General features: G+C 46.4%; 1 protein-coding gene across 3 annotated transcripts in view; it reads right to left on the bottom strand.

The window, feature by feature from the left end:
- ZNF592 (zinc finger protein 592) overlaps positions 1-24,083 on the bottom strand; it is a 106,754-nt gene that overhangs the window by 44,533 nt on the left and 38,138 nt on the right. For all 3 annotated transcript variants that reach the window (XM_063926572.1, XM_063926571.1, XM_063926570.1), the window contains 4 exons: positions 18,284-18,462; positions 15,254-15,430; positions 14,758-14,917; positions 6,236-6,499 (listed from right to left, as the gene is read on the bottom strand). In XM_063926572.1, coding sequence (XP_063782642.1) covers positions 6,236-6,499; positions 14,758-14,917; positions 15,254-15,430; positions 18,284-18,462 — 780 coding nt within the window. The remainder of the gene's footprint in view (positions 1-6,235; positions 6,500-14,757; positions 14,918-15,253; positions 15,431-18,283; positions 18,463-24,083) is intronic.

The raw sequence follows: 24,083 nt of genomic DNA, 5'->3' as shown, positions 1-24,083 counted from the left end.
CTTGACCCGGTGCAATATCTTTTATAGCTTTTTGTTGAGGCGGGACGCCATCATGTCCACCTGTGGCCTTTCCCAATGGTGTACAATCCTATTGGAAGACTTCTGGAGGAAGTCCCCATTCTCCCGGGTGGAGGTCGTGTCTGTTGAGAAGATCTGCTTCCCAGTTGTCCACTCCGGGAATGAACACTGCTGACAGTGCTAACACATGATTTTCCGCCTATCGGAGAATCCTTGTGGCTTCTGCCATCGCCATCCTGCTTCTTGTGCCGCCCTGTTGGTTTACATGGGCGACTGCCGTGATGTTGTCTGATTGGATCAGTACCGGCTGGTTTTGAAGCAGAGGCCTTGCCGGCCTCAGGGCATTGTAAATGGCCCTCAGGTCCAGAATATTTATGTGTAGGGAAATAACCTGACTTGACCAAAGTCCCTGGAAATTTCTTCCCTGTGTGACTGCCTCCCAGCCTCAAAGGCTGGAATCCATGGTCACTAGGACCTAGTCCTGTATGCCGAAACTGCGGCCCTCTTGAAGATGGGCACTCTGCAGCCACCACAGTAGAGATACCCTGGTCCTTGGAGACAGGGTTATCAGCCTATGCATCGGAAGATGCGATCCGGACCACTTGTCCAACAGGTCCCTCTGAAAAGTTCTTGTATGGAACCTGCCTAATGGGATTGCTTCGTAGGAAGCTACCATTTTTCCCAGGACTCGCGTGCAATGATGCACTGCTACCTATTTTGGCTTCAGGAGGTCTCTGACTAGAGATGACAACTCCTTGGCTTTCTCCTCCGGGAGAAACACTATTTCTGGTTTATGTCCAGAACCATCCCCAGGAACAGTAGACGTGTCATAGGAACAAGCTGTGACTTTGGACTGTTTAGCACTTTCCAAAATAGTGCTACCCCGACTACCAACTGCTCCTTGGACCTCGCCCTTATAACGAGATTGTCCAAGTACGGGATAATTACAACTCCCTTTTTTTGAAGGAGTATCAACATCTCGGCCATTACCTTGATAAAACACCCTCGGTGCCATGTACAGTCCAAACGGCAGTGTCTGGACTTGGTAATGGTAATCCTGTACCACAAATCTGAGGTACTCCTGGCGAGGATGGTAAATGGGGACATGCAGGTAAGCATCCTTGATGTCCCAGGATACCATGTAATCCCCCTCGTCCAGGCTTGGAATAACCGCCCTGAGCGATTCCATCTTGAACTTGAATTTTTGTGTTCAAGGATTTTAAATATAAAATGGGTCACACCGAACCATGCGGTTTCGGTACCCCAACCCGTGTGGAATAGTAACCCCGTCCTTGTTGAAGTAGGGGCACCTTGAGTATTACCTGCTGGGAATACCGCTTATTAATTGCCTCTAGCACAGCCTCCCTGCCTGAGGGAGTTGTCAGCAAGGCATATTTTAGGAAACGGCTGGGGGGAGACATCTCGAATTCCAGCTTGTACCCCTGAAATACTACTTGAAAGAAACAGGGATCCACCTGTGAGCGAGCCCACTAATTGCTGAAAATTTTTTAGACGGCCCCCCACCGTACCTAGCTACACCTGTGGAGCACCCGCGTCATGGTGTGGCCTCACAGGAGGCGGGGGAAGAATCTTGATTCTGGGAACAGGCTGACTGGTGCAGCTTTTTCCCCCTTGTCTCTGTACAGAAAGGAAGCGCCATTTGACCCGCTTGCTTTTCTGAAGCCGAAAGGACTGTACCTTTGTCTGTGAGGAAACCGGAGGTAAAATAATTTCTTCCCAGCAGTTGCTGTGGATACGAGGTCCCAGAGACCATCCCCAAATAATTCCTCACCCTTATAAGGCTCTCTATGCGCTTTTTAAGTCAGCATCACCTGTCCAGTGACAGGTCTCTAATACCCTCCTGACAGAATGGACATTACATTTATTTTGGATGCCAGCCGGCAAAATATCCCTCTGTGCATCCCCCATATATAAGACGACGTCTTTAATATGTTTTTATGTTTGCCAACTAGTATCCCTGTTTGACAGGGTCACCGACCACGCTGCAGCAGCACTATCTGCAGGTCTCAGTCTAGTACCTGAGTGTGTAAATACAGACTTCAGGATAGCCTCCTGTTTTTTATCAACAGGCACCTATTAAAGTGGCCGTATCCTAAGACGGCAGTGCCACCTTTTTTGACAAACGTGTGAGCGCCTTATCCACCCTAGGGGATATCTCCCAGCGTAACTTATCCACCTGGCGGGAAAGGGTACGCCATCAGTAACTTTTTATAAATTACCAGTTTCTTAACGGGGGAACCCACGCTTTCACACACTTCATTTATTCATCTGATGGGGGAACAAAACACTGCCTGTTTTTTCTCCCCAAACTTAAAACCCATTTTTAGAGGTGCTTGGGTTAAAGTCAGAAATGTATAACACATTTTTTATTGCCGGGATCACGTCACGGATGTTCCTAGTGGATTGTGTATATGTCTCCACCTTGTCGACACTGGAGTCAGACTCCGTGTCGACATCTGTGTCTGCCATCTGAGAGAGCGGGCGTTTTTGAGCCCCTGATGGCCTTTGAGACGCCTGGGCAGGCGCGGGCTGCGAAGCCGGCTGTCCCACAGCTGTTACGTCATCCACCCTTTTATATAAGGAGTTGACACTGTCGGTTAATACCTTTCACCTATCCATCCACTCTGGTGTCGGCCCCACAGGGGGCGACATCACATATATCGGCCTCTGTTCTGTCACCATATAAGCCTCCTCATTCAACATGTCGACACAGCCGTACCGACACACCGCAGACACACAGGGAATGCTCTAAACGAGGACAGGACCCACAAAAGCCCTTTGGGGGGACAGAGTAAGAGTATGCCAGCACACACCAGAGCGCTATATATATACAGGGACTAACTGAGTTATGTCCCTAATAGCTGCTTTTTATATAATATACTGTATACAGTGCCAATTTTAATGCCCCCCCTCTCTTTTCCCTCTTACTGTACTGTAGAATTGCAGGGAAGAGCCAGGAAGCTTCCTTCCAGCCGAGCTGTGAGGGAAAAATGGCGCCAGTGTGCTGAGGAGATAGGCTCCGCCCCTTTTTCGCGGCCTATTCTCCCGTTTTTTATGGAATTCTGGCAGGGGTATTTACCTCATATATAGCCCCTGGGGCCATATATTGAGGTATTTTAGCCAGCCAAGGTGTTTTTATTGCTGCCTCAGGGCGCCCCCCCCAGCGCCCTGCACCCTCAGTGACCGGAGTGTGAAGTGTGTGAGAGGAGCAATGGCGCACAGCTGCAGTGCTGTGCGCTACCTTGGTGAAGACAGAGTCTTCATGCCGCCGATTTTCCGGACCATCTTCTTGCTTCTGGCTCTGTAAGGGGGACGGCGGCGCGGCTCCGGGACCGAACATCAAGGCTGGGCCTGCGGTCGATCCCTCTGGAGCTAATGGTGTCCAGTAGCCTAAGAAGCCCAATCCGGCTGCAAGCAGGCGAGTTCGCTTCTTCTCCCCTTAGTCCCTCGCTGCAGTGAGCCTGTTGCCAGCAGGTCTCACTGAAAATAACAAATTCTAAGACTATAACTTTCTAAGAGCTCAGGAGAGCCCCTAGTGTGCATCCAACCTCGGCCGGGCACGAAATCTAACTGAGGCTTGGAGGAGGGTCATAGTGGGAGGAGCCAGTGCACACCAGGTAGTCTAAGATCTTTCTAGAGTGCCCAGCCTCCTTCGGAGCCCGCTATTCCCCATGGTCCTTACGGAGTTCCCAGCATCCACTAGGACGTTAGAGAAATGTAATATTTAATAATGTGTATTTAGTAATTTATTGTTCTGTTTTGTTTTTTTTATCACGTTGGGTATGTATGACCAGCAGCCGGGATCCCGGCGGTCAGCATACCAACGCCAGGATCGCGGCTGCCAGAATGATAACTACATCCCTTTGAATAATATCATTCATGCAGCTACCTATGTCCGTGATCTCAAAATATACGCTACAGAAAGTGAGGGACCTGGTGTGGGAAAATGAGCAGGTCCCATAGGACACACTGTGTTGCTCTGCACAAATAGGAATCCTCAGACTCTGTCTCCCCATCCCAATTGTTCCACACACTGCTAGAAGGCCCTGTCCCCTACCATGGATATGCAGACACTGGGTGCTGATTGTGTCCCAGGGATACCACTGTCGCCGAGGCCACTGCTACGCAGACTGGGAGTAGCTAGAAGACAACAGTTGCGCAGTTATCGTGACGTGGACTCTGTTACAGTGAGCAAGCCTGGACCATCTGATAGGTAAGCTGCAGGGAAAGGTTAGGTTTAAGCTGTGGGGGAAGGGTTAAGTCGTGGGGGAGGGGGGGTTCGGTTTAGGCACCCTTGGAGAGGTTCAGGCGGGGGGGAGTTAGGTTTAGGCTGCTGGAAGGGAGGGTTAGAGGGCCATTGTGGCAAGGTAGGTATACTTACATTCTACCTGTCGGGATTCTCAACATCGGGATGCCGCGGTCGGTATTTTGACCGCCAGCATTTCAATCTCAATCTGTGTAGGGCATGTCGGGTGGACATAGGGAGAGCTCACAAGCATAAATTGTGTTGGGACCCAGAAAAAGTGGAGAAGAACCCCAATTTTTTAAAGTAGAGGTCCCTGGAACCCACTTGTTTGTTCGCTCCACGCGATCACTGGAGGTAATGGGTATGATTTCAAGCAGGGCACAATCTGTGTGGAGTTTGAATATTATTCCCATGTTTGTATGGGTTTCCACTAGGTGTGCTGTTTTTAGCCCTCATTTCAAAAACTGGTAGCTTAATTGGCTAGTGACAAAAAATAATAGTTATTAATCATATATGGTACAATTATAAAATGGAATACATCACTAGTATAAAACACAAATATTCAGGATCTTTTATCAAGCTCTGGGAACCATGGCCCAACTGCATTAATACTTAAAAAGTGATAAAGTGGAGACGGATAAAAAGTGATAAAGTACCAGCCAACCATCTCCTAACAGTCATTTTTCAAACACATCCTGTAACACAGCAGTTAGGTGACTGGTTGGCTGGTACTTTATCACTCTGAGTGCTCCACTTTATCACTTTTTAAGGCTTAATACATTTGGGCCTATGGACCTCCCACTTTAACACTCACTCTCTATTTTCCAATGGAGGTCAATCCCTCTCTCTTCTCCCTTCACCCCTTATTGGTCTGTCACAGCTCTCCTCTTTTTTTTCCTCCTTTCTTCCTTTGTCCCGCTCTGCTTTCTTTACCTTATTCAAAATTGGACCAACACAAAAGTCTACTCTCTACTGGTTGTACTTATGCATTTGAATTGCTTTTTCTATGTGTTGACATGTGCTATCTGCTGCTATTTAAAACAAATGACTGATATGAGAGCCCAAATATTCTCTGTAAATACTGCTTAATGTGTGCACTCTAATAAACGATAATAAATCAATTTAAGGCCATACAATTTAAGCATGAGACTACGGAATACATCCTTTAATGCAGAGCTGGCCAAACCAGTCCTCGAAACCTACCAACTGTTCACATTTTCCAGACCTCCTAGCTGATGCACAGGTGTAGTAATTACTAATTAAGATGTGCTGCATTCATTCCTAACTGACAATTCTACAGATCTCCAGGAGGCCTGGAAAACATGAACTGTTGGTAGATCTCGAGGACCGGTTTGGCCAGCCCTGCTTTAATGCATCAATGTAACTAACATCAAGGACAGCGCAATACTACAACAAAAGAAATTCTGCACGTAAAACAAAGGCATTGACAACACATACAGCTCCCATCTCTTTCCGGTTTAGAAAATATGGACCAAAAATAGCCATCTTTAAATAATTAGTTTGCGTATACATAATATTGGGCTGAAACAAACACACACGTCAGGGTTTCCAACCAATATCCCCAAGCACCACTGAGGGGTCAGGTTTTGTGGATTTCTGTCTTGGGAAGAAGGTGGGACTCAGCATAAGGAGTATGTAAAGGTCACCAATTTCATAGCTATAGTTAGAGACGAATGGTACTCAGACTATTGTGCAAAGCTCACATGACAGTAAAGCAGCTTATCTTAATGCTCAATGCAAAAACAAAATCAGCAAATTGCAATATATCCAGAATATAATTTTAGACGCTATTGTGTATGCCTTATTACAGTAACCAAGCTCTTTGGCTTAGTAGAAGAAGCCAATTGGTATTTCATTGCACTGCGATAACCAACTTGTGGGGCAACAGATGGACATTTGCTACTACGATTAAGTCCAACTCAAACTTACCCTTCCATGACTTTTCTTCATGTGGAAGACATAGGTCTCTCTGTCTAGAATCCACTCTGAGCACTCTCCACATGTCCAGCCTGCCAGCTTCTGCTTGTGCTGCGACTCTGAAGATCCACTGTCTTTCTTGCTGGACGAAGACGTTCCCTCACTCTTTCCAGAGGGTTTTGATGCTGAAGAGTCTTCATTTTTCTCCACAGCAGTCTCTGGCTTTTTCGGAGGGCCGGAGGAATCTTCAGTGGATTTAGGAAGGCCATGGACACTCTACAAACACAAGCCACATAAAATAAATAATGTGTGAGAATTGATACTACTAAATAATACCCACTGCAGCAAGCTTAAACCAGCTCATTTCAATACATCGGCTTCATGAAATTGTAAGTAGTTTTTCAAGGGTACTTTGCATTTGGTTTAAGGTCACATTTTTAAAGTTAATGAAGGTGCTACATTTGCATTTTGAGAGATAAGCAACTCCCCTATGAAATGGTCACAGGGAAAGACTGTCTGGGTTGTTTTCTCTGATTTCACCTTCCTCTTGAAGGGCCTTCACTGACTTGTCTGAAACATTCCACAAGAGTTTAGCCTTATCGCTAGGGAAGGAGGACAACCTTTCTGCAAGCTCTTAATCTAACTCCAATTGGCCATACTGGACTGAAAGGGAACTACCCAAAACAGATTTCACGTGTCCCCAATGGATAATAAAGATGGACTGCACAAGGCACTGGACCAATTATGGCTTAGGATCTGCCAGGGGTGCTCATTCCTTAAATGTGCTACATGGAACAGTAGAACAAGAATCCCAGTAAGATTTTTTTCACAGAAAATTGAGCCTGGCATTTGCTCAATACCTAACAGTGGACATCCTAGGTTGGGGGCCTTGTACTCTTTCCCCTTGGATGTGGATTCCTTAGAATAGGAGATGCTTAAAATAGGATTTTAATTACCTACCGGTAAATCCTTTTCTCGTAGTCCGTAGAGGATGCTGGGGTCTACATTAGTACCATGGGTATAGACGGGTCCACTAGGAGCCATTGGCACTTTAAGAGTTTGAGAGTGTGGGCTGGCTCCTCCCTCTATGCCCCTCCTACCAGTCTAGAAACTGTGCCCGAGGAGACGGACATCTTCGAGAGAAGGATTTTACACAGATAGTGGCAAGATTCACAACAGCTCACACATACAAGGCAAATCAAGCCAACCAGCTTGAAACACAGCAATGGCTGAAACTTTACTTACCAAGTAACAATGCAGTACTCAACTAAAACAAAGTTGTACTGAACCAGATAACCACTGCAGGAAAACGAAGCGCTGGGCGGGCGCCCAGCATCCTCTACAGACTACGAGAAAAGGATTTACTGGTAGGTAATTAAAATCCTATTTTCTCTTACGTCCTAGAGGATGCTGGGGTCCACATTAGTTCCATGGGGATGTACCAAAGCTCCCAGAACAGGAGGGAGAGCGCGGAGGCTCCTGCAGAACCAATCAACCAAACTTAAGGTCCTTAGAGGCCAAAGTATCAAACTTGTAGAACTTTGCGAACGTGTTCGACCCAGACCAAGTAGCTGATCGTCAGAGTTGCAAAGCCGAGACACCCCGGGCAGCCGCCCAGGAAGAACCCACCTTACGAGTAGAGTGGGCCTTAACAGACGTAGGACACGGCAAGGCTGCCGCAGAATACGCATGCTGGTTAGTGACCCTGATCCAGCGAGATAGATCGTCTGCTTAGAAGCAGGACACCCAATTTTCTTGGGATCATACAGGACAAACAGAGTCCGATTTTCTGTGAAGAGCAGTCCTCCTCACATAGCTTTTAGAGCCCTTACAACATCCAAGGACTTTGACGAAATTGAGGAGTGAGTCGCAACTGGCACCACAATAGGTTGGTTGATATGAAATGCCGACACAACCTTCGGAAGGATCTGCTGACGTGTCCGAAGCTCAGCTCTATCTTCATGGAAGATCAAATATGGGCTTTTACAGGACAAAGCCCCCAACTCCGACACACGTTTAGCAGAAGCTAAGGCCAACAAAGTGACAGCCTTTCAAGTGAGAAACTTGACCTCAACCTCCTGTAGAGGTTCAAACCAGTGCGACTGGAGGAACTGCAACACCACGTTAAGATCCCAGGGTGCCGTAGGCGGTACAAAGGGAGGTTGGATGTGCAGAACTCCCTTCAAAAAAGTCTGAACCTCAGGGAGGGCAGCCAACTGTTTCTGGAAGAAAATGGATAGGGCCGAAATTTGGACCTTTATGGATCCAAGCCTCAGGCCCATATCCACACCTGCTTGCAGGAAGAGGAGAAAATGTCCCAGTTGAAACTCCACCGTAGGAAACTTCTTGGACTCACACCAAGATACATATTTTTTCCAAATACAATGGTAATGTTTAGACGTTACTCCTTTCCTAGCCTGTATCAGGGTAGGAATAACCTTGTTCAGAATGCCCTTCCGAGCTAGTATCTGGCGTTCAACCTCCATGCCGTCAAACGTAGCCGTGGTAAGTCTTGATAGGCGAACGACCCCTGCTGCAGCAGGTCCTCCGGAAGAGGCCTCGGCTCTTCTAGCAGTAGATCCAGAAAATCCGCGTCCAAAGACCTTCTTAGCCAGTCTGGAGCTTTAGCACTCTTGGAATGAGTGGAAGTGGTGAAAACACGTACACCGACTGGAACACCCACGGAGTCACTAGGGCGTCCACCGCCACTGCTTGTGGGTCCCTCGACCTGGAACAATATCGCCGAAGCTTCTTGTTGAGACGAGATGCCATCATGTCTATTTGAGGTACACCCCAAAGATCTGTTACCTCCTTGAACACCTCCGGATGGAGACCCCACTCCCCTGGATGGAGATCGTGTCTGCTGAGGAAGTCTGCTTCCCAGTTGTCTACTACCGGAATGAAGATTGCTGACAGCGCCAACGCGTGTTTTTCTGCCCAGAGGATGATTCTTGTGACCTCTGACATTGCAGCTCTACTCTTCGTTCCGCCCTGGTTTATGTAAGCCACTGTCGTTACATTGTCCAACCGCACTTGAATGGCCCTTTTTCTCAGAAGATGGGCCACTTGGAGGAGACCGTTGTAGACAGCTCTTAGTTCCAGAATGTTTATCGGCAGGCCGGCTTCCAGACTTGACCACCTTCCTTGGAAGGTTTCCCCTTGAGTGACGGCGCTCCAGCCCCGGAGACTTGCACCCATGGTTATAAGGATCCAGTCCTGAATCCCGAACCTGCGGCCCTCCAGAAGGTGAAGTAATTGCAGCCGACAGAGGAGTGAAATCCTGGCCTTTGGCGACAGACGTATTCTCTGGTGCATATGTAGGTGAGATCCCGACCACTTGTCCAGGAGATCCAGTTGGAAGGACCGAGCATGAAACCTCCCATACTGTAGAGCCTCGTAAGAGGCCACCAACTTTCCCAGAAGGCGAATGCACTGATGAACAGACACCCGGGCTGGCTTCAGGACATCCCGGACCATTGTTTGTATCACCAACGCTTTTTCCTCTGGAAGAAACACCCTCTGCACTTCCGTGTCGAGGATCATTCCCGGAAAGGACAACATCCTGGTTGGTTCCAAATGTGATTTTGGAAGATTCAGGATACAACCGTGTTCCCTGAGCAGGTGGGTCGTGAGAAGAATGGACTGTAACAGCTTCTCCTTGGACGATGCCTTTATTAGCAAATCGTCCAGATATGGAATTATGTTCACCCCCTGTCTGCGGAGAACCATCATTTCCGCTATCACCTTGGTAAATACCCTCGGTGCTGTGGAGAGCCCGAATGGCAGGGCCTGGAACTAATAGTCACAGTCCAACAGTGCGAAACGTAGATAAGCTTGATGCGGCAGCCAAATTGGAATGTAAAGGTACGTATCCTTGATATCCAGGAATTCCCCCTCCTCCAGACCGGATATCACCGCCCATAGAGACTCCATTTTGAATTTGAATTCCCTCAGAAAGGGGTTCAGTGATTTTAAGTTCAGAATGGGCCTGACCGAACCATCCGGTTTCGGTACCACGAAACGGTTTGAATAGTAACCCTTGTTTCGCATCTGTGTAGGAACTGGTACAATAACCTGTGCCTCCACCAACTTCTGAATGGCCCCCTGTAGGATAGCCCTGTCTGCCGGCAAGCCTGATTTGAAGAACCGGTGAGGAGGGATATCTTGAAATTCCAGCCGGTACCCCTGGGACACAATATCTTGTACCCAGGGATCCAGGCCGGAAGACACCCAGACGTGACTGAAATGTCTGAGTCTCGCCCCCACTGGTCCTACCTCTAGGCCGTGCGGTCCACCATCATGCTGAGGACTTTAGCGTACCTGAAGTGGGTTTCTGTTCCTGGGAACCCGCAGCAGCAGGTTTCTTGGATTTTGGTCGACCTCCTCTAAAGAAGGTGTTGGACGGTTTGGCCTTTCTGGTTTTAGCAACTCGAAAGGACTGTGATGCAGCTGAAGAAAAAGGTTTCTTCGTAGCAGGTGCAGCTAAGGGAAGAAAAGGTGACTTACCCGCTGTAGCCGTGGAGATCCACGCATCCAACGCTTCCCCAAAGAGAGCCTGACCTGTGTAGGGTAGGGTCTCCACACCTCTCCTGGATTCCACGTCGGCAGACTACTGGCGCAGCCACAGTCCTCGACGAGCTGAAACAGACATGGAAGACATTCCTGCAGCCGCTGAACCCAGGTCTTTCATGGATTCCACCATAAATCCTGCAGAATCCTGAATGTTAAGTAAAAACAATTCAACATCACTTTTATCCATCGTATCCAAATCCTCAAGTAATGTGCCTGACCACTTTACTATAGCTTTGGAAATCCATGCACAAGCAATAGTAGGACGTAGTATCGCCCCTGAAGACGTGTATATGGATTTGAGCTTAGTATCAACTTTGCGATAACCCGGCTCCTTTAAGGCGGTTGATCCTGGAACCGGTAAAACCACCTTTTTCGAGAGTCTGGATACAGACGCTTCCCGTCCACTATGGGTGAGTTTTCCCATTCTATCCTCCTCAGGAAAGGGGAAGGCAACTAGAACCCTTTTAGGGATTTGGAATTTTTTCTCCGGGTTTTCCCATGCTTTTTCAAAAATAGCATTTAATTCTTTGGATGCAGGGAAGGTTAGCGAGGCTTTCTTATTGTCAGTGAAGTAAGCCTCCTCAACCTGCTCAGGTGTTGTATCAGCAATATTCAACACATCCCTAATAGCCTCTATCATTAACTGCACCCCTTTAGCAAGAGATGCGGCCCCCCTGAGCACATCCCCATCACTGTCTGCCGTGTCAGAATCGGTATCCGTGTCACCTTACATAATCTGGGCAAGAGCACGTTTGTGGGAACCTACAGAGGGGGGTCCTGAGGTAACAGAACCGGACCAAACTGCCATAGAGTTCTGTAAAACCCGAGTTGCAGATTCATTCTGTGCAACCCTAGTAGAGGATAACCATTCAGGCTCCCTTGCTGGTATCTGCGCTAAAACAGTGCAATCCTGATTACATGGAATGAGATCATCCTGAGAGGACATATCCTCTGCACCATATGACACAGAGTCCCCGGACATAGCTAAATGGAGACCCCAAACACTCCCCACACACACAGGGGAGGCTAGACAGAGTTTCACCAACAAGAATGGCAAGAGAGACACAGAGATTGGAGCCAACCAACACACAGCGCTTTCAAGGTATAGGGAGACCCCAACCAGCGCTGATTGCACCTTAATAGGTTACACAGTCTCTACACAGCCCCCCCTTCTACCGTGAGAGATAGCTGGAGTTGCTCTGGAGGGACTGCACTTCACTGACAGCGTTTCTGCAGGCAGGAAAATGGCGCAGAACGCTGCTGGGTCCGCTCTGAGAAGCTCCGCCCCCTTAATGGCGCCGTCTTCCCGCTCTTCATGAGATTATATTGGCCTGAGGATTCATGCTGGCAGCGATCCCGGGACCTTGACAGGCTTAAGAGGTCAGTGTAGGGTGTAGGCGCTGGCTCAGGGCGCCCCTCACAGCGTTGCACTATGTACCGCTGAGCCCCGGAGCGCAGTTAGTACTCCGCACCATACCCTGTTGCCGCCATCTTCACACCGGCTCCCCGCTTGCTAGGGGGTCGGTGACTGACTCGCCATTGATCTTCTGGCTCTGTAAGGGGGTGGCGGCATGCTGCTGGGGTGAGCGATCCCCTGTGGCGGGGAACGTTCGATCCCCTCAGGAATAATGAACTCTAAAATGAACTTAAACTAAAGAAGCTCTGTAGAGCTCCCCTAGCTGTGACCGGCTCCTCCGGGCACATTTTCTAAACTGAGTCTGGTAGGAGGGGCATAGACGAAGGAGCCAGCCAAAACTCTCAAACTCTTAAAGTGCCAATGGCTCCTAGTGGACCCGTCTTTACCCATGGTACTAATGTGGACCCCAGCATCCTCTAGGACGTAAGAGAAACATTGAACATGAATAGTTGACGCTGTACCATACAATCGTAAAATAAAAAGGGATGACCTACAAAAATGGAAAGGACGCTTTAAACAGAAGTACAGTATACTAAAGTTACATTATATGGCAGTCAGCTAGTTAAAATATTTTATGGTTTGCATTTCTAACACGTTTCTAGATTTTGCAATTGTAGGAATTTTTCTATTGAAAGTACCTGTCCCCAACATCTACATATTCAGCTAACTGGTTTCTCAACTAAACCTCCATGAAAATCTTGGGAGCCATCCATCAACAAACAGTTAGGCTCTACACCACATTTTTAGTGTTCCAACTCTCTCTAAGCCTGGAATCTTATAAGCTGATAAATAGGTTTTAATTTTTACTACAAGCCAGGTTGGGTATGATATGCCGGCGGTCAGAATGCCAGCGTTCAGAAGACCGACCGCGGCATCCCAATGGTGAGAATCCCAACAGGGGCTAGTATACTTACCTTCCCCCAATGCCCTCTTAACTCTAATGCTCCCTTTGCGCAACCTAAACCTAACCTTTTCCCCTCCGCAGTTTAACCCTAACCCTCCCCAGTGGTGCTTAAACCTAACCCTCCCTCCCCAACACGCCTAACTCTAACACACCCCCAGGGGTGCTTAAACCTAACCTCCTAACCCCCACGGCTTACCTCCCCACAGCACCGGCAAACCTTCATTCGGGACCTGCAACATGTTTCAACCCCATGGGGAGTCTGTCTCAAGGTCTTGAGAAAGACACCCCATGGTGTTGAAACATGTTGGTGGAGTGATTGGAGAGTAAGCAGCCACCTTCATCAGCACATCCATGATAGTGCCAGCAATAGAAGAGACCTGGGTTCTATCTGCTTTACTGGTATACTTTTGGACTGTTTAAGAACTATATCTGGTACAGAGCCACTCTCCCTATATTTTATGTTCATGTGTGTTAGAATTAAATGTTTTTATACTGCACCACAAGAGGTTTTTTTGGTTATTTTGCATATCGAAAGTGGTAAAGAAACCGTGATATGAATGTAAAATGCAGGTTTTATGTAAGCACAAGTTAAGCAAATACTGTCACAGCTATTCACTGAGGTGGTTTCAACAAAGAGGGACTATTTAAAACATGGGTCTTCAACCTGCGGCCCTCCAGCTGCTGTGAAACTACACATCCCAGCATGCCCTGCCTCAGTTTTAGCATACCTTAATAGCAAAACTGCGGCAGGACATACTGGGATGTGTAGTTTCACAGCAGCTGGAGGGCCGCAGGTTGAAGACCCATGATTTGAAAGATACCTTTATGGGAGTTCATTCTACTTACTGCATGTAAGCACAGAAGTGAGCATCCTGGTTTTCACTATACATATAAGTGGGTGAAAAGGAAATTTATACAATCTGGGATACATACGCTTGAGAATATTGTGTATATTCAGACTATTTTAATTGATGTTTTTTATTTTTAGACAAAAACATCTGAGGATTCAGCAACACATAAAAGGCTTCATAAAGAAGACCTCGTGAACTCTTCAGAGTCAATATAAAGATTGAAACAAGAGCGGCGCAAGACTTACTAACCCAGTTTATTTCGGTCTTGTATTGTTCATTATCAAGTTTGGTGACATGTATTGGGTTTGTACTTGGGGCTATCAGGATGCGCCCGGAATAGTTACATATTTGTCTTTTAGTATTCAAGATAGGTTTGGTTTAGTGAAAGTCAAAAAAGGTAAATAAGGATAGGCTATATCCAGTATAATGTACAAAAGCAGGGTAAGAGTATCACACTGGTGATTCTGCAGTGGTCATTTCCCATTTAAATTTAATGAGCAAACTTTCAAAAGGACTTTCTGATGCCAACAATTAGTACTCTAGATATTTAGAATTTTCTCGTAATTCTGAGGTGTAAACATGCGCAGACACAAAACGTTACAAACGGTTGCATGACAACAGTGAATACACTGTACGTGCTGGGTTATTAATTATATATTTCCATGGAAGAACATTTTCCAATGAATCATGTGGGAAAACTGTTCAGTGTGATACAACTACGATGAACTGAATTTTGACATTACAATACCACTGATGTGCTAATTAGCAAGTGAGAATTGACACATTTTACCTTGAGATGCTGCACTAGTAGCTGTTTCTGCATGTACGCCAGCTGGCACTCTGGACACTTGAAGACACTCACTAGTAGAGTGTTTGTATTCTGGTAGAAATGCTGGTGTAAAAGTCTTTTCTTATTGAAAACAGTCTCACACGAACACTTGTAGATTATCCTGCAAAACAGAAATTCCAGGAGCAAATAAGTGAATGAGTCTTTAAAACAAGAAAGACAAGACAAAAGGCAATTAATGATCGGAACCCAACAATACATTATACATGCGGATGTTCCCATAAACCTAAGTTTTAATACCAGTCTGTGGCTGCTTATTTGCCACAATCATACTGGCGACACTGCTACAAAGCTTTCTCTACAAGTAGTCTGCATCAGACACACACAGTGATCTAGGAAACGTATATGCACGTATAGTACTGTCTGCACATAAACCCAACAATATTCTGCCTGCATTCAAAATCTATTCATACAGCCATGGGATATAGGAGCCACTTACTGTGCATTCTTGTGGCTTGCGGTGGGGTGCTGCGCTGTGATGTGAGCAGTTGTACTTTCTGTGCTCTTGAAGGCCATGGGGCAGAAGGAGCACTTGTGGAAAACTTCGCAGTGTTTGTCCTGGATGTGAACCTTCAGCAACCCCAGAGACATAAACACTACCCCACAGTGTATGCACCTGTTAAAACCGTCCCAAGTTAAAATGAAAGTTACAATTCAGCTGGGATGTAATGTCAATAAACTTCTGCAATGAAAGTATAAGGTGTTTACGTAAAAGACAAAACAATAAAAGGAGTTGTCCTACTATCTATAAAGTATTACTCTTATTTTACTCTGTCATTATAATGTGGTTCAACATTTTTGTAAATGGGATGCTACAGAGCAGTCAGTTTTTGCAGTAAACCTACCTACACAACAGCGGCCTAATCAAACTAGTGTCTCCTGATTGACAGTGGAATCAATGGGCTAACATGATGGAACGCCACAAAGTTTTATACAACTGACTGTCAAGCATATCAATGGGACTGACAAAGTGACAGGTAATCAAGTCTACTTATTTCCACTGCTCTGTAAACAGCGAAAGCAAACAGTTGTAGTTATACATAAAGGGATCAATTCCATTACAGATGATGTGCCGCTGAGCATTGTGACTGTGCACATATCAGAGGACATACACTGAAACTGGAGGGGGCTGGGGAGGTTCAGGGGAAATTTAAGAAAAAATTACTTCACAGAAAGGGTAGTGGATAAGTGGAATAGTCTCCCATCAGAGGTGGTAGAGGCTAAGACTGTAGAGCAATTTAAACATGCTTGGGATAGGCATATAAATATCCTTACAAAGAATTAAGGTTCAAAAAGGGTTGAGATTACCTAAAGGATCAAAAAAAAGGGGCAGACTAGATGGGCCAAGTGGTTCTTATCTGCCGTCAAATTCTATGTTTCTATGTATGTTTCTATCCAGTAACCAAAAACATCAATGATTTCCCTGCACATCTCTATGGGTGCAAGGCAAAATCAATGATGTTGGTGGACCCTGATGTGCTAGAACATGATGTGTAGCAAATCGCCTGTAACTGAATCACCATCAAAGAGTGTAGGACAGTGTTTTTCAACCACTGTGCCCTGAGCAGTCTCCAGGTGTGCCTCAATAGAAGCAGGGCCAGGCCCGTCTAGTGTTTTGCCGCTACTGAAGCCCTGGAACGATCAATACTGGTGGGTTTTGTGGTTGCAGAGCCAGTTTTAATTTTGGGCCCGGGCATTATTGGGCTCTTCTGGCTTTCTCAGATGTGGCTCAGGTGTTACCTATGGGAGAAGCTGCAACATGACATCCTAGGACACGCAACTGCACCACGCATCACCATTATATTTGAGTGTGCCTTGGCAATATTTAAATCTTGTTCAGTGTGCCGCGAGTTGTAAAAGGTTGAAAATCTCTGGTGTAGGATAATGTAGCAGCATAATTATTAAGGGATGAAAGAGTAACATCATGTAAAAACTCTCAAAATGATGTAGCACAATTAGTAAATCATAGTACATATACCGATCTGTGATGAAATCGTCAATATGGGTTTACAGGATGTAAAGTACCCATTTGGCAGTCAAACACTATTTATTAAACAAAATATCAAAGCCTGTGAATTAATAAGATGATTATACTGTATAAAGAAAATAACGTATTTACACTACGTTAAATCTGCTCAGATGCTATGTCACATGACAATGCTGTAAGATATTTTCTCAGACCTTGTAGATCTCGTACCACTCTAAGATGTGCAGGGAAGCCAGAGAAAGTGACTGGCTTGCAGGGTCCCTGGGGGAAAATGTTCTGTAGACTCATGTACTGTCAGAATACAAAAGAAAATTGAAGCGCTGATTGGTCATATATGAGAGAAGAAGGTCACATAAGAAATCACATATTTATTTAAATAATAAAAGAGAGTAAAAAATGTTAAAAAACACAATGTGAAAAAAATTGGAGAACACAAATGGGTGTTAGATCTTGAAACAGCTGTGCCCCTTTCGTCTCAGTGGGAATTAATGAGTAGAGTTCAAACCTGTTCCAAAAGACAGTCCCCTATTAATAGACTCTGGGTTTCCCGTTAGTAATCCATCGTGTAAATATTTACCACCAGCAGTTGTCCAAGGCGTTTAAGCGGTTGGCATCCGCAGGAGCTTGTCCCTTGTATGGCTGTGTAAAGGTTCGCCACTGTCTACAATTCAATCTCCTGAGGAATTTCTACCTGGACCAGGTCCCCACCATTGCCTCCATTTGCGGACCCCGTTAGAAGGACATCTTTCCACCGTGGAACCTTTACACAGCCATACAAGGGACAAGCTCCTGCGGATGCCAACCGCTTAAACGCCTTGGACAACTGCTGGTGGTAAATATTTACACGATGGATTACTAACGGGAAACCCAGACTCTATTAATAGGGGACTGTCTTTTGGAACAGGTTTGAACTCTACTCATTAAATTCCCACTGAGACTGAGAGGGGCACAGCTGTTTCGAGATCTAACACCCATTTGTGTTCTCCAATTTTTTTCACATTGTGTTTTTTAACATTTTTTACTCTCTTTTATTATTTAAATAAATATGTGATTTCTCATGTGACCTTCTTCTCTCATATATGACTAATCAGCGCTTCAATTTTCTTTTGTATTGTGTTTGTGGCTTGGGGTCTGACCAACCCCCTTTTGTTTTAGCTGCTGTGTTGCACCTCCCCAATCAGCGCCTGGAGTAAAATCCACCTTTGGGTGTTTTTCCTTCTCCTTTGCAATTTCATGTACTGTCAGGGTGGTTACAGCAGTGTACAAATCAGGGATTAAGAGTAATACATTTACTCTTCAAGAAAGGACAATACAAGCAAGAATAATGCATATCAACTTTGAGGCTCATACATGAGCATATCAAACTGTTTTTAGGTTTCTTTACAGGTATGTGGTTGACTAATGTACCCAAAATACAGCCACTCTTCAACTGTACAGTGTACGCTACGCTGCTTTATCTTGGTTCAGGTATATTACACTCACCGAAATGCCACTTTGCGAGTATAGTGCAGGCAGTTCTCCTTAACATGCGTCTGGAAATAAGCAGATCGACACAGGACCCCACATTCTGGGCAGCAGTATGGAGACTTGTGTGTGTGAATGCGCTGGTGAGCCCCATAGCTGCATTTATTTGGGAGCATCATCTGGCACACCTGGCAAGTCTACAGAGGAAAGTAAAAAAAAAAAAAAGAAAGTTGATAAATTGAATTCAGAGAGTGAAAAATAGTGATACAGATGTGTCCTCAAACACCTAGCTTCAATACGCACTGTGGCGTGAGATGCCTAGAGCGAGTGAGCTGCCCGGTCCCATGCGATCTGGCTTGTGCAGACTACCTTTTTTGCTCAAGACTGGAAAAGAGCAAATGTAATTCCACTGCACAAAAGTGGACGCAAGGAAGAAGCAAGTAACTACAGACCAGTAAGCCTTACATCAGTAGTAGGGAAAGTAATGGAAAAACTATTAAAAGAAAAACTATTAAAAGAAAGAGTTGTGGAATATCTTAAACCAAACAATTTACAGGATCGAAAACAGCATGGATTTACTGATGGGAGATCAAGCCAAACAAATCTTGACTTTTTTGAGTCCGTGATAAAAAATAATAGATCAAGGGGGAGCTGTAGCATATCTAGACTTTAGTAAGGCATTTGACACTGTCCCACATAGTAGACTGCAAAATAAACTTGAAAGCGTGGGGTTGGATTATAAAACAGTTAATTGAATAAGAACCTAGTTGCAGGACTTCCAGTGGGCGGGCCCAACGCAGCTGCCGCATTTAAGAGAGCTCCCAGGCCCCTCTCCATAAACAACACTTTAGGGGTCCCTGCCGCCTCCAAACCTTCCGTGGTAACGGCGGATCAGCTGGGGATAAGTGTAGGCAAGGTGCGCTATCGGTGCCTGCTCCCTGCTCCACACACACACCACCGGTACAAGACCTGGAGGTCCGGGACTCGGCTGGCGTCTTCCCGTGTGCGCCTGCTTACCTCTCCAGACGGCGGACATCATGCTGGCCACAGTCTGTTTGGTGCTGGGGACCAGGAAGGTAGACTGTGGATTCCTCTTTCCTTCCCTGGGTTCGGTGAGTACTCTAGGCTCTCACAGCTCCAATAACACGCAGCGCCATCTTGGATTACAAAAATGCAGTATTCCTCACTTCCAGCACACAGCATATTGCCCTACTCGCTATACGTGACAGGCTTCAGTCTCCTCACTGCTTTAAGTACCCTGTTCTCATATTATGTGTGTCTTTCTCGGCTGGGACTTGGCTCACATTGATTCACGATGGAGAAATTTGTGTCCAAAGCACCTAAAATACCCAGAGGATCTCAAACTACTAGGAGAAAAGATAAGGCTCCTGTTTCTGAGCCCCCTGCATCTCCACACAGGGATGACTCCACTGCTGCCTTATTTGATTATACTAAATACAGCACTATTGCGGTGCAAAGAGCTAAAGAAATTTCTGATATTTTTTCTCCACTGCTCGATATTAAGCTGGCTCCCCTCACTGAAGCTGTTAACTCGGCTGCAGCTCAACTCTCTCAACATACTAAACGCCTGGCTGAAGCCGAAGACCGTATTTCTACATTGGAAGACGAGCTACATGAAGCCAAGTCTCTGTTACAGACCCAAGACTCGGCCATTAATGCTTTAGGCCAGTGGTCTCCAACCTTAATTGGGGTGTGAGCTACTTTCGGAAAATAAAACCTCTGAAAGAGCTACCCCCTCCACCCAATGCCCGCGCGTTCCTGTGAAAGTGGGTGTGGCCTCACAACTACAAGTATTGCCCACCGCATAATGCCAGATACACAAATAATGCCCCTCAGCAGTGCCAGATACACAAATAATGCCCCTCAGCAGTGCCAGATACACAAATAATGCACCCAGATACACAAATAATGCCCCCCAGCAGTGCCAGATACACAAATAATGCCCCCCAGCAGTGCCAGATACACAAATAATGCCCCCCAGCAGTGCCAGATGCCCCCTAGCAGTGCCAGATACACAAATAATGCCCCTCAGCAGTGCCAGATACACAAATAATGCCCCCCAGCAGAGCCAGATACACAAATAATCTTAATGCTCTTATTATTGTTGTTCGTAATGTTTCTCTTTTACTTAGAGTATGCTTCCGGATGGCTTCCATGCTGTTCGGGTGGCTGTGTGCCACCTCTGTTCAAATGTGCTCTCTCTCATATACCATGTTACATATATACTGAGACAGCTTCAGAATCTATCATCCTGGGTTCCATTAAAATGTTAATTTTGACAGGTATTCTCTTTGTTCTGTTATTGCTACCTCACTGCAATTTGGGTTCATCGTCTCATTTTACTTGTATGCCTCAATGTTTAGTGGTTTCGTAATTTCTTCTTTGTCAGACTAAAGAAGTCTCTTATGTGGTTTAGGGGTATATGCAATTGCGGTCGAATTCCCGAAATTGTCGAAAAACGGGACTTTTCGCCAAAAAAAAATTAAAAAAAAAAAAAAAAATCGACAATGCAATTCAGTACTTTCCGTCAAAAAAACGGACTTTCAAAATTCGACTTTTTGAAATTCGACATTTGTCAAATTCGACTTTTCTGCAATGGTACAAATGCGGCAATTCGACAAAAGTATATTCAATTGAAGTTTGGAAATTCGACAACAGTGCTTTTAGACAGTGAATTCGTCATTTTCAATCCGCCACACTTTGGTGGGTGAATCTAATAAAAAAAATTTAAAACATGTTTTTTTTTGGTGTTTTTTTAATTGGTAATAGCATATCTATTTATATTAGAAGGGATTAGGTACTTGGTTTGTCTTTTTGGGAGGCACAAGTATTATTTATATATTTTTTTAAAATGTATTTATTTATTTTTTAAATGGAATGGTAATCCCGGAAAAAATATGGCGTGGGGTCCCCCCTCCAAAGCATAACCAGCCTCGGGCTCTTCGAGCCGGTCCTGGTTCTAAAAATCCGGGGGGGAAATGGACAGGGGATCCCCCGTATTTTTAAAACCAGCACCGGGCTCTGCGCCTGGTGCTGGTGCAAAATTACGGGGGACAAAAAGAGTAGGGGTCCCCCGTATTTTTTACACCAGCATCGGGCTCCACTAGCTGGACAGATAATGCCACAGCCGGGGGTCACTTTTATACAGCGCCCTGCGGCTGTGGCATTAAATATCCAACTAGTCACCCCTGGCCGGGGTACCCTGGGGGAGTGGGGACCCCTTCAATCAAGGGGTCCCCCCCTCAGCCACCCAAGGGCCAGGGGTGAAGCCCAAGGCTGTCCCCCCCATCCAAGGGCTGCGGATGGGAGGCTGATAGCCTTGAGAAAATGTAAAGAATATTGTTTTTTCCTGTAGTACTACAAGTCCCAGCAAGCCTCCCCCGCAAGCTGGTACTTGGAGAACCACAAGTACCAGCATGCAGGAGAAAAACGGGCCCGCTGGTACCTGTAGTACTACTGGAAAAAAAATACCCAAATAAAAACAGGACACACACACCTTGAGAGTAAAACTTTATTGCACACCTGCCGACACACACACACTTACCTATGTTGACCCGCCGACTGCCCCGTCTCCTGATCAGACGATCCGGGGTACCTGTGAATCAAATTATACTCACCTCAATCCAGTGTCCAGATATAAATCCACGTACTTGGCAAAAAAACAAACCGCATTTACCCGGACCACGCACTGAAAGGGGTCCCATGTTTACACATGAGACCCCTTTCCCCGAATGCCGGGACACCACGTGACTGCTGTCACCGAGGTCCCTTAAGCCAATCAGCGAGCGCAACGTCCAGGCACTCTGCTGATTGGCTGCACGTCTGAGCTGTCAGACAGCGCCTCGCAAAGCCTCTCCATTATACTCAATGGTGGGAACTTTGCGTCAGCAGTGAGGTCACCCGCGGTCAGTGGCTGACCGCGGGTAACCCCACCGCTACCCGCAAAGTTCCCACCATTGAAAGTAATGGAGAGGCTTTGCGATGCGCTGTCTGAGGTCACACGCGCATACAGCCAATCAGGTGAGTGCAACGAAGTAGCGCTTCCCGATTGGCTGAAGGGACCTCGGTGACAGCAGTCACGTGGGGTCCCGGCATTCGGGGAAAGGGGTCTCATGTGTAAACATGGGACCCCTTTCAGTGCGTGGTCCGGGTAAATGCGGTTTGTTTTTTTGCCAAGTACGTGGATTTATATCTGGACACTGGATTGAGGCGAGTATAATTTGATTCACAGGTACCCCGCATCGTCGGATCAGGAGACGTGGCAGTCGGCGGGTCAACATAGGTAAGTGTGTGTGTGTCGGCAGGTGTGCAATAAAGTTTTACTCTCAAGGTGTGTGTCTCCTGTTTTTATTTGGGTATTTTTTTCCCAGTAGTACTACAGGTACCAGCGGGCCCGTTTTTCTCCCGCATGCTGGTACTTGTGGTTCTCCAAGTACCAGCTTGCGGGGGAAGCTTGCTGGGACTTGTAGTACTACAGGAAAAAAACAATATTCTTTACATTTTTTCAAGGCTATCAGCCTCCCATCCGCAGCCCTTGGATGGGGGGGGGGGGGGGGGGGGGGGGGGGGGGAGACAGCCTCGGGCTTCACCCCTGGCCCTTGAGTGGCTGGGGGGGGGACCCCTTGATTGAAGGGGTCCCCACTCCCCCAGGGTACCCCGGCCAGGGGTGACTAGTTGGATATTTAATGCCACGGCCGCAGGGCGCTGTATAAAAGTGACCTCCAGCTGTGGCATTATCTGTCCAGCTAGTGGAGCCCGATGCTGGTGTAAAAAATACGGGGGACCCCTACTCTTTTTGTCCCCCGTATTTTTTGCACCAGCACCAGGCGCAGAGCCCGGTGCTGGTTTTAAAAATACGGGGGATCCCCTGTCCATTTTTCCCCCGGATTTTTAGAACCAGGACCAGCTCGAAGAGCCCGAGGCTGGTTATGCTTTGGAGGGGGAACCCCACGCCATTTTTTTCCGTGTTTTTTCCTGTTTTTAAAAAAACGGAACAAATCCGTCAAATCGGCCGTTTTTCGGCAGCGGGACTGTCGAATCAGTTTTTTATTGCATATGGTCAATTTCGGCACCCACTTGCCGAAATTAGCCTGTCGAATTGTGTCGAATTGAAAAACGGCCGATAATTTGCCGCTAATTGCATATACCCCTTAAGCTTTTCAGATTCCCTAGGGTTGGAGTTGGCTAATATAAATGGCCTCATTACCTGACCCATCCCTTATTACCACTAAACGCAATATTAAATTGTTATCTTGGAATGTGGAAGGCTTAAACACTCCGATAAAGAGGAAGAAGGTACTGACGCATCTTAAATTCCGTCCGGACGCGGTCTTCTTACAGGAGACGCATTGGAAACTCTCTGACCCCAACACTTTGAAAGATAGGTGGGTGAGGGAATTTCGTAGTGCTTCTTTTACCACCAAATCCCATGGTGTGCTGCTGCTGTTTACTACCGCCCTTAATTATTCCATTACAGATAAGTGGATAGATAAGGATGGTAGATTCTTATTTTTGAAGGAGTCTATAGGAGGGGGAGATGTGCCCGTATTTATGCCCCCACGGGCCCTAATGCTGCATTTTTTCCCCCCAGACATCTATGCACGGCTACAGAATTGGTTGGAAGGATCTTTAATTATAGGTGGAGATCTTAACATCCCGCTAGACTCCTCATTAGATGTTTCTGGAGGTCCCAGACAGCAAGGTCGTGGACACATCACTCCACCATCTCTCTCTTTATTAATTGACTCATTGCAATTATTGAACCCCTGGCGGTATCTCCACCCAGTGTCTCGGGAAT

This window comes from Pseudophryne corroboree, chromosome 6 (genome assembly GCF_028390025.1).
Source record: "Pseudophryne corroboree isolate aPseCor3 chromosome 6, aPseCor3.hap2, whole genome shotgun sequence".
NCBI classification, from domain to species: domain Eukaryota; kingdom Metazoa; phylum Chordata; class Amphibia; order Anura; family Myobatrachidae; genus Pseudophryne; species Pseudophryne corroboree.
Note: the sequence above shows the minus strand (reverse complement) of the source record. Positions and strands in the feature narration are given on the sequence as shown.